The 13800-nt window shown below is 46.7% G+C and overlaps 1 protein-coding gene across 3 annotated transcripts in view; it reads left to right on the forward strand.

The window, feature by feature from the left end:
- DNAH9 (dynein axonemal heavy chain 9) overlaps positions 1–13800 on the forward strand; it is a 175424-nt gene that overhangs the window by 144835 nt on the left and 16789 nt on the right. For all 3 annotated transcript variants that reach the window (XM_031556283.1, XM_019621575.1, XM_019621578.1), the window contains 3 exons: positions 8896–9123; positions 12374–12565; positions 13149–13340. In XM_031556283.1, the coding sequence (XP_031412143.1) occupies positions 8896–9123; positions 12374–12565; positions 13149–13340 (612 nt within the window). The remainder of the gene's footprint in view (positions 1–8895; positions 9124–12373; positions 12566–13148; positions 13341–13800) is intronic.

Raw genomic sequence — 13800 nt, forward strand, 5'->3', positions numbered from 1 at the left:
GAACAAACAGGAGAACTTACAGATCCACATGCTGCCATAGGGCTGCCATAGGGCTGCCATCTGGAGCAGATTCCATAGATGTGCTGGGGTGGCTCACTGAGTGCTGCTATGCATGGAGAGCAGCAGGAATGCCTGTGGGTGGTCGAAGAGTCAGCTGAGAGCTTAGGAGGTCGTCTGGCAGACCAGTCTGGGTGAGGCCATGGTGGGTTTCTGCTGAAGACTACTGCAGAAGATGGAAGTGGGTGAAGCCTTGTTCAGACAAGTCGGGAAGCCTTGCTGGCTCTGGAGCCACTTCTCATGGGGAGTTTCAGGCACCCTGTAACTGCTGGAGGGACAATGCAGCAGGGCACTGAATTGAGGAGGTTTGTGGAGCGCGTTGGTGGCAGTATCCTCAATCTGGTTGATGGAGGAGCTGAGGAGGGGAGCTTCTCTGCTGGACCCAGTGCTCAGAAACAAGGAAAAGTGATAGGAGATGTGAAGGTCAGGTCTCTGATGCATGCAATCTCATGTACCTAGGGAGAAAAGAACTTAGCATATCAGAGAGCACTAAGTACATACAAGTGTGAGCCGTGTTGGCTGGGTTTCCCTCTCTAGCCCTGCTCTGAAGTTTTTCCCAGGGCAGTGGTCATTGCAGTCACCAAGTGATGTTTCTCAACCTACTGGCAAAGAAACAATGAAATTTGTTTACATGTTTATAACTGCAGATCTGGATGAACTGATGCAGAGAAAAATTCAGACATTAGACATTCCCAATTTAATTGCAGTCTTCATCCATTAGCTAAAATGTCATTTCCCTCTCTTTGTGATCAAGTTAATTTAATTCTTGAGCATCTTTCCATTTTCATAGGTATTGCTTCACTGAGTCAGATTGATGTGAGTCAGATTCACTAAACTAAGTAACAGTGAACAAAACTGTATGAGACTCAGACGCTGGCAGAGCACTTCTTAATGCATGATAGACACAGTGGAGACTTCTTCTGTGCAATGCACCACTAGACTTAGCTGCAAGCATGAGAGATAGTGTCCTTTATGAGATGTGTTGTCCATTCTAGGCACACGCAAGCATTTAACACTAAGCCTCTGCTTCAGTAAAGAAAGAACCACTTTTCCTCCAGCCACAGTATCTTTCATTCCTAGGTGTATATAAAAGGAGAATTATCCATTCTACTTTCAGTTCTGGTTCATGAGTTTTTCTCCATTCTGTTAGAGAAATGTATTGGCTATCAGACATGTGTTTTCCTTCCCACCTCATGTCATAGCAGCCATCCACAAGTTTTTCCACTTTCAGATCCACTTACAGACCAGCAGGTAATGCAGGTATTGATCTGGGATGGAATTAAGTTTCTGTTGGGCTTTTAATGCTTGTGTAGATACTGCAGCTTTGGTGTTGTCATAAGACTGCCCTGGAAACCTCTGTTGTAGGACTCTTCTAAAAAAAAGTCCAGTGCTTGCAGGCATCCTGGAAGTGCTGCTAAATTTTCAGGCCAGCTCGTTTGGACTTTGTCTTCTGCTCACCCCTCCATTTGCATCAGCCTTCTCTGTACCTTGTTCAGCAGGAGGGTCATAGATCAGCCTGTTTTTGCTCAACTTCTAGAAGAAAAGGAGTACATGATCTCATTTGGAGCTGTGGTCACAGTGGATGAGGGCTTACAGAGCTGGGCTTTTTCAGCCTGGGGAAGAGAAGGTCCTGAGAAGACTTAATTGAAGCCTTCCAGTACTTAAGTAAGCTTATAAACAGGAGGGAGAGCGGCTTTTTACATGGTCTGATAGCGATATGACAAGGGGGAATGGTTTTAGCTAAAAGGGGGGAGATTTAGGCTAAATGTTAGAAAGAAATTCTTTACTCAGAGGGCACTGAGGCCCTGGCACTGCTGCCCAGAGAGCTGTGGGTACCCCCATGCCTGGAGGTGCCCAAGGACATGGATGGGCCCTGGGCAGCCTGAGCCGGTGGAGGGCAACAAGCCCATAGCAGAGGATTGAAGCTGGGTGGGCTTTCAAGTCCCTTTCAACCCAAACCATTCTGTGAGTCTATGACTCTGTGTCTGTCACCACAAGCAAAAAGGGGGAAGGGATGTAAAGTTTCCAGTGCAGCAAAAGGCTGAGCAGTGCTGTCATGTTCGTCAGTTCTTAGTGGCTAAGCTGAGGAGGAGAAATATCAAGCTTGCCCAGTCCAAGTGAGGTGCTGGAGAGCATCACTGGCTATGCATCGACACCGTGGATAGCATGTTCAGAAGTGAGGCTAAAGGACAGTGAGGTCGTTGGACTCACTGTTATGTGCTGCAGTCCTCCTTGGGGCTGTGTGTGGAGGGATTCCCTAGGCCGTAAGGGATGCAGATAGGGCTAAGGCAGTGCTGACTGCAAGAATCAAGTTTGCTCTTCCCTGTCAAACATTATCCATACAATTAGGGTTTGAAAAGACTCAGGTTGTAGCTACTGAAGTCCAGAAACTTCACATAGGCTGCTGTAATTACTCAGCTGGTTGAACTTTCCATTTTCTGGTGACAGAAGCTGCTTCTTGTGCTCTGATAGGGCCCCTCTCCATGTTGAGCTACAGGCCTGTGAGCAGATGTCAGCAGCAGTTTGGAAGTGGAAGGTCTGTATTTACCCAGTTTGTTCTCCAAGTTCAGTAGCAGCATTCCCATGGTCGTTGGCTGGAGAAGGATGGAGCCTTCCTGTGAGCGTGCTGCAGTGGGCAGAGAGGAACCAGGGGCGAGTGTAGAGTTCTGAGCTGGGGAGGAACAGCCGCGTGCGTCAGTACTGGCTGGGGACTGACCTGCTGGGAAGGAGCTCTGTGGAGAAGGACCTAAGTGTCCTGGTGGACAACAGGGTGACTGTGAACCAGCAGTGTGCTCTGGTGGCCAAGGCAGCCAATGGTTACAAAGAGCATGGCCAGCATGGCGAAGGAGGTGATCCTTCCCCTCTGCTCTGCCCTGGATAGGTCCCATCTGAGGGTGACAGGGCACTGTAACAGAGGTGGTGGAGTCTCCATCTCTGGAGGTATTCAAACCCACCTGGACACTTTCCTGTGTGACTTGTGCTGTAGAGAACCTGCTTTAGGAGGGGGATGTAGATGAGAGGATCTCCAGAAGTCCATTCCAATCCTTATGACTCTGTGACCTTGTGTGATTAATGCTACCACTGGGAGCTATCATGGCCAGGGAGCAGTGACCTCCCCCCTATCCTTTCATATACCACACCATGATGCAGTGAAATACAAGTACTGGGGCTGTCTTTGGGCTGCCAAGCCCAGCTTTCACACTTGCTGTAAAATGACTATTTTCTGAGAGCATCTCATCAGAGGAGGAGGCTTTGAGCAAACAACTAATTCCCACTGCTCAGGGATTTGTGATAAGGCAAGGAGAGAGCTGCTTCAGAGCTGTGTAGGATCTCCAGTCGCTATCAGCAAAGGGAGTGGAGCAGCATTGTGGAGTGTGTGCTGGTTTATATATATGTGGTGCTATTTCTGATGGTTGCCATAGGAACACTTGCATCCTGTGATATATGTCCTGCCTTCTGAAGTACAAGCACATAGAGGTGCTTGGAAGTGAATTCCCAAAGAGAAACCTCTGGCGTTCTCATGTTCCTGCACGTTCCTTCCAGCCCTTCTGTGCTGCTCCATCAGTCTGGGATGCAAAGAGGGCAGAGCAGGGAATGTGATGCAGTGCTAGTGGTCAGTGTCATGGGAGGATATCTCAGATTTCTTTCTTTACCTCTTTTTCAGCCTGTTTCCTTTGGCAGGATTTGGCTCCCACCTGCTTCTTTATCTTTCCATTCATAAAGAGGGGTAACACTCCCATGGATTTGAGATGGTAGCCAGACAAAGACATCAGATGCTATGGAGCTGCCCTTCACACAAGAGCTCTTTCACAGACTTGAAATCTGGCAAAGTAAAAATGAAATAAAGCAACGAATTATCTTGCTGCCTTGGGTAAATGTGTCTTCTGGGGCTCATCTGGAATCGGGAGGACACAAAACTGTGCAGTGTGATTTAGGGAGATGCTTTTGGCAGTGTGCGAAGCCCAAGCTGTAGGGAAGTGGTCAGGGCTTCATTATCTCCTCTTTCTGCCAAGAAGAGCTACAGGCAGCCCGTGAAACCAGCAGGAGGTTTCCAGACGAGTGAGAGGAGGGGGCTGTTGGATAAACAAGTCGCTCAGCCGTGGTTGGTGTCAGTGCAGCATTCTCTGTGTTGCCATTATTGGTAATTGACATAACATTGAATTATTATGACCGCAGAGGTTGTCATTAGTCATGTTCTGTCAAGTTGTGTTATCTGCCTACTGAGAATTAATTTTCCTTCAAAACTCTGAATCCCCTCCATAGCGTCCCTGTCCTTTCAATAGAGAATTTAGCATGTTTGAACTGCCCGTGTCTTGCAGACGTGTTCATTTAATTAAATCATGAATTCTGAGTACCAATCTATATTTTCCTGCTTCTTTTCCACCCCTTCCATCACAAAAACAAAAGTATAATATACAGATGCTTTGATTATCTTTAGATTAGAAATGTTTCTTAAGTTGGCTGAGATACTGAAGGCAGCAATGCTGACAGCGGTCATTTATGTCATGTCAACACAAGCTAAAGCAATTATTTTTCAGCCATCTAACACCATAAAAACAGATGAAGGAAGAAACTACCAATTAGAGATGAAAATAAAAAGGATCAGGTATACAGTCTGTGATTAAATTGATTCCTAATGCTCGGTTTTTCTTATGCTATTCTGTTAAGCTGTTCTCCCAAATTACTAAATCTCTGCAGATGTTTGAAACACATTGGTTATTTGTTTTCATCCACTCCTGCTTTATAATTGAACTTCTAGAGTGTGTTGGTTGCCTGGACCCTGGGAATTACCTTGTCTCTTGAAATTGTAAATGCATCGGACAGGCAATGGAGCACTAACAGCCAACTATAATTGCATTTTGTCTGCTGCTCTTCATATGGCCGTTGTTTACTATGGAGTGGCCTTTCTCAGAACATGGTTCCTTTGTCCTCCTTCTCCTCAGCTCTCCCAACACCTCAAATCCATTTCATCAGAACAACCCCATAAAGTTGTGTAGAAAAAGCAACCAAACTGTAGGGGGTTGGTACTTACATCTGGAGTCTTGGGCAGGGAGACGATGTAGGAGTTTTCCCTGAGACCTCAATGCACCTTATATGCAGCCCCACAGAGAGGAAGGAAATGGAAATAGTTTTAAGTACCCATTTTTAGAAGACATTGTAGTCTTTAAACACAGTTGCACACTTGCTCTGCTAGCTTATTTTAGTGCATGCACCTTGTTTAGGAAACGATCACCCACCTTCTTCGTGATGCTGTGCTGGGATTGGTTCCTGCAGACATCTGCTTGCATGCACCTTTCCAGTACCCTTGAAAATTGGTGCAGATCCAGAGGCAGAGAGCTCCTGTGAAGGCAGCATGGGCTGCAGTTGTGCCTGCATGACACAGAACAGCCCAGAGCTCTGGCTTTGTGGTCAGTGGGGTGGGAGTTGCTGATCCAGAGCTGCAGTGCTTATGGAGCTGGGGCTCAGATCCACGTGCACTGCAGTCGCTATTAGGAGCCTGTAAGTCAGTTTTCACTATGATGACTGCATATATGTATAGGTAGGGCAAAAAAAAATAGTAGTTGAGATACCAAATGTGAGTATATCAGTCCTTTACAAGTTCTTCTGCAAAAGTGACAGGCAGCACGGAGGCCTTGGTGCTCCTGTGTGCCATCAGGTCATAAAAACACTGTGCTGGGCCAGAATGAAAACTGTTAGCCCAGTTCCCTGCCTGTAAGAAGGGAGGTGCAGGAACTGAGGGAAAGGGTGCACAGTTAGGGTAAGGATGCAGTGGTTTTTCTGCCTGTGAATTGAAGCTGAGCTTCATTCTCTGATCATCTCTGCTTCTACAGAGCCCTGTGACAGCGAATTTGCAATTTAGTTATGCATCATGTGGAAAAGTACTGCTCTGTTCATCCCTATGTTGTTATCCCTCATTCATCATCTTCACCCTGATATCTCTCTCCTAATTGGCAAGTCCAGATCCATTTAGTGTCTTGTTCTGTGGAAGTTATATCCTTTCTGGGAGAGAGAAATGAGCACTGGGTATTGTGTTCAAGATGAAGGCCCACCATGCTTTCATAGAGCAGCATACCAATGCTTCCCATTTTATTTGCTGTTCCTTTGCTGATGTTTGATTGCTGTCACACTGTTGAACATGGAACTGTTATTTGCAGAGTATAACCATAAGAACTCCAAGATCTCTGAGTTCAATTTTGAATCCGACATTGCTTACATATATATAGCTAGGGTTGGTTTTCTATGTGCATCACAGCATCTATCAGCACTGAATTTCTTTCTTCTGCCACATCATAGCCAGCCACTTAGAATGATGGCATACTTTTGCAATTCTTTACCATCGGTTTTGATTTTTACCACCTGGAATTACTTTGTCAGCTCACTAATCATTCTCTCCTTCAGGCAATTTTTAAATACAGTAAGCAGCTCCAGCTCTATGAGTAGCTTCCCAGTTTGTTTCCTATGGGTTAATTGTTTGGGTCTTGTTTTTGTTGTTGTTGTTGTTTTTTTTCCTATGAGACTGCAGTAGTATTGTTAAGTGAAATGTAAATATCTGATTCAGATTAAGATCTAAACATGAAGAGACACAGGCATATGCTGAGCGACGTTTTGGAGATACCTCTACATTTTTAGCAAATACAGAGGGAGTTCTTGGTGTCAGGCTCACGTTTGGACATCCCCCTGTTAGCTATCTAAAATGGGCTGGAAATCTTAGATTTCTGATTTTCTCTGATTCACACTATGTGCTAATTCATTGCTTATTAGAGCTCCTGCCAGTTTGCCTAGTGCACACCGAGCAGTAATGCAGTGCTTCCATATCTGAGTTTCTTTAGGGTGCATACCATATGGTCCTAGGAAATTGTTGTTATTAGTTCGTTATTTTATCCTAAAATCTCTTCATCTGCTGCTACAGTGTAAGAGTCTTCCTGGTGATTAAGGGACTGGAGTGTCTGTCATGTAAAGGAGTGGGGGGGGGTTGATCAGTTGGTTGAAATCCGGTGGTGCAGGAGGAGTGAAGAAAGGTCCTGTGAGGAAAGGCTGAGGGAACTGGGCTTGTTTAGCTTGGAGAAGCGAAGGCTCCGGGGAGACCTCATTGTGGCCTGCCAGAACTTGAAGGGAGCGAATAAACAGGAGCGGGAACGGCTGTTTGTGAGGGTGGGTAGTGACAGGACAAGGGGGAATGGTTTTAAAGTGAGACAGGGGAGGTTTAGGTTGGATATAAGGAGGAAGTTTTTCACCCAGAGGTGGTGAGGCCCTGGAACAGGTTGCCCAAGGAGGCTGTGGATGCCCCATCCCTGCAGGCATTCAAGGCCAGGCTGGATGCGGCTCTGGGCAGCCTGGTCTGCTGGCCGGCGACCTGCACATAGCAGGGGGTTGGAACTCGATGAGCACTGTGCTCCTTTTCAACCCAGGCCATTCTGTGTGATTCTATGAGTGCAGGAGATGGAGCCGGGCTCTTCACAGCAGTGCCCTGGGAAAAAGCAAGAGAAGCAAAGGCACAAACTGAAAGATGGAATTCCCTTAAGCATAATATCCTTAATTTTCCTGATAGGGCGGCTAAGCACAGAGCAGTTGTGGAGTCTCCACCCTTGAACATATTCCCAGACCCCAGAGGCACAGTGCTGGGCAGCCTGCTCTGCCTCAGCCTGCTGTGAGCAGGAAGTTGGGTGGAGAACCTCAGAGGTGCCACCGGCTCAGCATGCAGCTGGAGAGCATTCTGCAAATACATTCTGCGTTCCGTAGTGGCCTTGCCTTTCTTGGACGCTCTGGGTGCACCTTGCTCATCTTTTAGTTTTATAGGCTCTCTGATATGTTTCTGGTTTCTGGAGAAGGTTTTATTATTAGTTTTTATGGTTTTCAGAAGATTGCTCTTTAAAGTCTTTTTCAGCCATACCATGACTGGATTTTGTGCTGTTTCCAGTTTTTCCCATTTGGACGCGATTTCCATTTTCTGAAGAATGTCATTTTACTCTTAATAGTCTCCATTACTCTGCTGTTTAACCATGAGAGCTCCTTTCTGATCCTTTTTATAGATGATATATATTTATTCTAAGCCTATTATGTGATTCCTTTATGTAATTTCCTTGCCACCTGCAAGCAGTTTATCTTCTTGGCATCTGCTTTTAATTTAAATTTAGCAGGATCCTTGTCCTGTCTTTGGATGGGATAAATCACCTTCCAGAGCGCCTGTTAGCACAGCCACCTTGGGTTACCCACCACATTTCAGCATTACAGGAGATTTAGCCCAGGAGCCCGACCTGTTCCTAATGTCAGGGAAGCTATTTTCTTGCCTGGAAGCTAGAAAACAGTGTAGAAAACAAGGCGAGTCTGTATTCATTTTGCCATCTCTGCATAAAACTGATTAATTTTCTCACAGGTAGATGTAAATAGTTGCACAAATAATTTATTATTTTAAGCTAAAGATATTTATAAAACCACTTGCTTGAACTTTTCCCCACTAACTTGCACTTAATGGATCCTCACTGTTACTCTGTTCAAAATTAGCAAGCGTTTTAATTTGGGCTTGGCAGATCTGGGGAAATAATGTTACTTCATCAGCTGTACATAACTGTAATGAACAGGATGTTATCAGCCCCAAGAACACAAATGATCCTAAAATGGCTTGCTTAATTGCTGGTCATTCATATTGATTATTTTGAATTTAAAATTGATATGTCCAGATACTTGGGCTGTGAATTACACAGAGGGCCTCTTGGGGCAAGTATTGCTTTCCAGGGCTTAGCCTTGGTGGGTGTCAGTCCTCACAATGGATTTGGTGCCCGATGGGCTTGGGTGTCAGTGGGGTTATAAATTAAGTGGTGTCTTCTTTGTTCCTACTAGAACATCCATCTGGTGGCCAAGTGGCTGAGATCTCTGGAGAAGAAGCTGGAGCAGCACAGTGAGGGCAGCCATCGGGATTTCCGTGTTTTCATTAGCGCAGAGCCAGCTCCGTGCCCAGAGAGCCACATCATTCCGCAGGGCATCCTGGAGAACTCCATCAAAATCACCAATGAGCCGCCGACAGGGATGCACGCCAACTTGCACAAAGCCCTTGACAACTTCAACCAGGTAGGGAGCGTCCCGCTGGGCGGGCTGGGGGCTTGGTGGGTCTCTTTCCATTTCCCAGTGGAGGACTTGGGCGATCCTGGCCAGCCTCCTTCTTGCAGGAGGTCACAGCATGCTGGATTTCAGCCCAATTTGTGCATTTGTCATTAATGTATGATTCTTAAAAAAAGGATGTTTTGTTACAGAATCAAACTTGGCTCCCCAGGGAGCTGGTTGAGTCACCATCCCTGAATGTGTTTAAAAACCATCTGGCTGTGGCGCTCAGGGACATGATTTAGCAGAGGGTTGTTAGAATTAGGCTAGTTTGGTTAGGCTGTGATTGGACTCGATGATCTTGAAGGTCTTTTCCAACTTGAGCGATTCTATGATTCTATTCTATGATTCTTCATCATTTGGGAAACATTTCTGTCGTGATTTGACTTGATTTCCGTGGTGGTGTCCCTCATTTTGGGTTGGTGAGTGGCATGTCACATCTGTAATCCGGAGACACAGAGAGGAAAGCGGCCCGAACTTCACCCTCTGTGGTGATCACAGTTAATTTCTGCTAGGGCTGGTGGCAGGCTGCTTATTCCTTTTATTGCACGCAGCTCGAGGTTATCACACACTACACTCCTGCTATCTCTGCTCTTTGCTGCAGGGCTGCAGCAGAATCCTGTGCAGGGGGCACGAAAACAGAGCGTGTGGCAGCGATGGGCAAATATTCTTCTTCTCTTTGTGTCTTCAGGGGGCAGGGCTCAGTGCATGCAGTGAGACACAACAAACTGTGCAGGAGCAGCGTGGCTCCCGGAGCAGCCTGGGCTTCCAGGTGGTGCTGGAGCTGTCATGCATCACTGCTGCACTTCTGCCCAGCCTATTTTGTGCATGACCCCAAAGGCTAAGGGCTAACAGCTCACATTTATGATGATTCCTTTCAAAAGATATGGACCATTGCACTCTGCTGCCCTGAATGTCCGTTACCTTCACTCACACACGCTGCCTTGGGCATGCAGCTCTCCCAGCAGCACCCTGCCTGTTAACCACAGCATCCAGCAGGGCCTGCAAGAGCTCCCACTGCTCTGCCTGCCTCCTCGTGGCACTGCACTCACTACAGCCTCTCTGTTCTGCTGATGGCTACACCAGGAGCACAAAGGGCACATCTTTCTCTCCATGTCACTTGGGATCAGGCAGGAGCATCGCAGCTGTGCTGGACCCATGGCACTGCTTCAAGGGGCAAGGAAATGGTATGGGGGGTGTCTCAAGTGTAGGAGCTGCTTTCTCCAAAGAGATGAGAGTGGGAGCCACAGCACAAGGATTAATGCCAGCAGTCAGAGAAGATTATTCCATTTTTATCTACTGTCATTCATACTGTCATTTATCATCCTGAACTCCACGAAATGTCCTGGAGAATGAGGGAAGGGAGAACCTTCACCCAAAGTAACGTTTTCATCCTGCCCATGCTCATTTCAATTAGATAGTAATTAGCATCTTCTGAATTGCCAGAGTATTATAAAATGTCTCTTATCACAAATCCTGGAGTGAGTGGGTGGAGCCCCTTTACACCTCATTTCTTTGCCTTGTTCAGAATAGATGTTCAAATTCAGCTTTTAGCTGAAAGCCACTGAGAAGGGTCATTATTGTGTGTGTGGGGATATCGTTCTGGTCTGTGGCTGAAATAAAAATGCACAACCAAATGGAGAGGCCAATGAGCCTGCAAAAGTCTCATACTCAGTTTTCATACCAGGAAGCTCTCTTTGAAGTCCAGGGGTATTTTCTGAAATGAAAAATCTGTTTTTCATTAGGTTACTGATAGTGGAGGGAGCTCAGAATCCAGTGTCCTCAAGAAGAAAACAGGAATTGAGCTGTTTTGAGTGCTATGCAGTTAGTCAACATCTCGTACACTTTGCAGCAACTGGTTCCCCCTGTTTAGCAGAGACCCTGAGCTCTGCAGCTGGTGAGAAGTCTAACACTAAAGTGCATTACTTTAGGTGAAGATGATGGAGGGAAGTCACACAGGTGCCTTTTATGGTCCTTATTGCATAACAGAGTTGGACTAAAGGGTCTGTCCTTGACAGGGAGGATGCTCTCTGCTCACTCAGGTCTATGCCTGAGTGCAGGTCATGGCCACGGTGCCCTGGACACTGTGCTTCTCGGGGGGTTTGCAGGGACCTGGATGGAGGTGGGGGTCTGTCCTTCCCAACTGTCCATCTCCTGGTTCTCGGGAGATCTGTGCTGCTGGCAGTGGGGCATGCCATCATTCTCCTGTCACGGGGAAGGGGATCTGCTGCTCTAGCCAATGCAGAGCAGGGGCAGGAGCAGTGGAAACATCCACCAGACTTCAGCCACAGAAAGACGCCTCAGACCCATCCATGAGAGCAGAGCTTTGGCCCAGGTGCTGTGCATTCACCTCCAGACCCTTGTTGCTTGGCTCTGCTATCCCATAGAAGTGATTTCCATGTGCCAGGACCGGGAATGGCTGCCCAGGCTGCCCCTGTCCTGCCTGCTGGGATGATCTCTCACTGCTTCCTTCTGGCTGTTTGGATCTCTTTCATTTGTGCATTGTCAGTGATGAATTAATCAGGCTTCTGCCCTTCCACCATGACTACTACTTTGTCAGTATTCAAGCTTTAAGCATAGCCTAGAAATTGGGCAGGGAAGCACCAGTTGCTGTGCTGACCTTATGGGAGCTTGTTTTTTGTTTTTCTTTGCAAACGTTTGGTCATCCCTGCTTGGATCTTCTCATATCTGCCTTGGTGTGCCATCAGCACATGTGCTGCTACAGTGCAAGGCTGGGCTGGGTTTGTGCAGAGCATCAAGCACTGCTGCCCCACAAGAGTTCTCCATTGCTTCAGCCCCGTGGCTTAGAAAGATACTGCTCCAAGAAACCTTTTGTATCCAAGGGGGCAGAATGAAGTGTCATCTAGGTGCCATCATCCTGGGCAAGAGGTGCCTCAGGGCTGTCACCCCATCTGCACTGCCCCTCCATCTCCCTGATGTGGGATGCAGGACACACCCTGGCACTGGAAGGGTGCAGCTTTCCTTCTCTTCCTGGCTCTCAGATTACAACATCACTTTGATTTACGAAGGAAAACATGAATTCATAAAATATGCAATGGAATTTACCAACACATTTGCGATGAAACCCACTGTCTCAGGGAGCTCGAGGGCACGTAGGTTATTCAGAAATGAACTCATGGAGCGAATCAGCTCACAGCTGTCTGAAATCTGGTGTACTTGGGAGGAAGAACTTACCTCTGCCTCCCTGCCTGTGTTGCAGGATACCCTGGAGATGTGCACTCGGGAGAACGAGTTCAAGAGCATTCTGTTTGCCCTCTGCTATTTCCATGCTGTGGTGGCAGAAAGACGCAAGTTTGGTCCCCAAGGCTGGAACCGGTCCTACCCCTTCAACACTGGAGACCTCACTATCTCTGTTAACGTGCTCTATAACTACCTGGAGGCCAGCTCGAAGGTGAGTGAATGGACACAGAATCACAGAATGCCTTTGGTTGGAAGGGACCTTAAAGCCCACCCAGTTCCAAGCCTCTGCCATGGGCTGGTTACCACCCACCAGATTGGGCACTAGATCAGCTTGCTTTGGCTGGCTGCTGTTTGGAGGCTTTTAACTTCCAGTAATGAACTGGATCATGCTGAAACTCCCACAGGTTTTCCATAAATGTCATTTTCTTGGTATCTTTGGTTTTATAGCATCACAGTTTGGTATATCTTTACTGTGAGGCAGGAAACTTCAACACCTACAGCAGCTTACAAATCTCATAAAATAGCACCTGTGGTCTGTATTCGCTAGAAATACATAGTGGTCTTTGGTTTAATAGAATTTGGAACAAATTTGCATTTCAGTGGAAAGCTGCGTAAGTCTGTGCAGTGATGCTGTTTTTCCTGGGCAGGACGTAACTACTGCCTAATGTTTGTTTACTTAGAAAACTGGATCAATGCAATGGAAGCACTCACTGAGCAGATCAGTCTTAGAGCTGTAGCCTTCAGCTCAGCAGTGCTGCCTGAACTCTGTCACAGCCTCCTGCTTCATCCTGCAGGTCCCATACGATGATTTACGCTACCTCTTTGGTGAGATCATGTACGGAGGTCACATTACAGATGACTGGGACAGACGGCTTTGCAAGACCTATTTGGAAGAATTTATTAAGCCGGAAATGCTGGAGGGTGAATTCTTCCTTGCTCCAGGATTCCCTCTCCCGGGGAACATGGACTATAATGGCTATCATCAGGTAAGCTCTGTTTTCTGGCATTATTTATACACAGAAGTGTAATGACTTCCATAACTGCCCTATAATCTGTTTTAGGAGGCAGTGAATAGGATTGCAGTGTTTGAGCACACCTCCTGTTATTTCCCATTATGTTCTGTTTCCACTGACATTTCATCAATCCCCTGGATAAACCAAGTCTAATGGTAGTTTGCTACTTCGGCATGGGCTCATTCTGTTCATGCATGAATGGTATTGGTTCTTGAGACTTGAGCGGGGCTTCTGGAAAATTACATCCACAAGCTGTTTGCTAAAGTGGCCCTTTCAAGCTCCTTTTATTATCAATTTTGGTGAGAAACGCTGACGGGTCGGGTCATGCTGATCTACTTACTGATCTCATCTGTTCTTTGTACACAAATGCAGCAGCAGGGATAGGCGTATTAGGCTGGTTTTGTTCATAAAACGTAACTACTGGAAGCTAAAC

This window comes from Meleagris gallopavo, chromosome 20 (assembly GCF_000146605.3).
Source record: "Meleagris gallopavo isolate NT-WF06-2002-E0010 breed Aviagen turkey brand Nicholas breeding stock chromosome 20, Turkey_5.1, whole genome shotgun sequence".
Taxonomy (NCBI): Eukaryota; Metazoa; Chordata; class Aves; order Galliformes; family Phasianidae; genus Meleagris; species Meleagris gallopavo.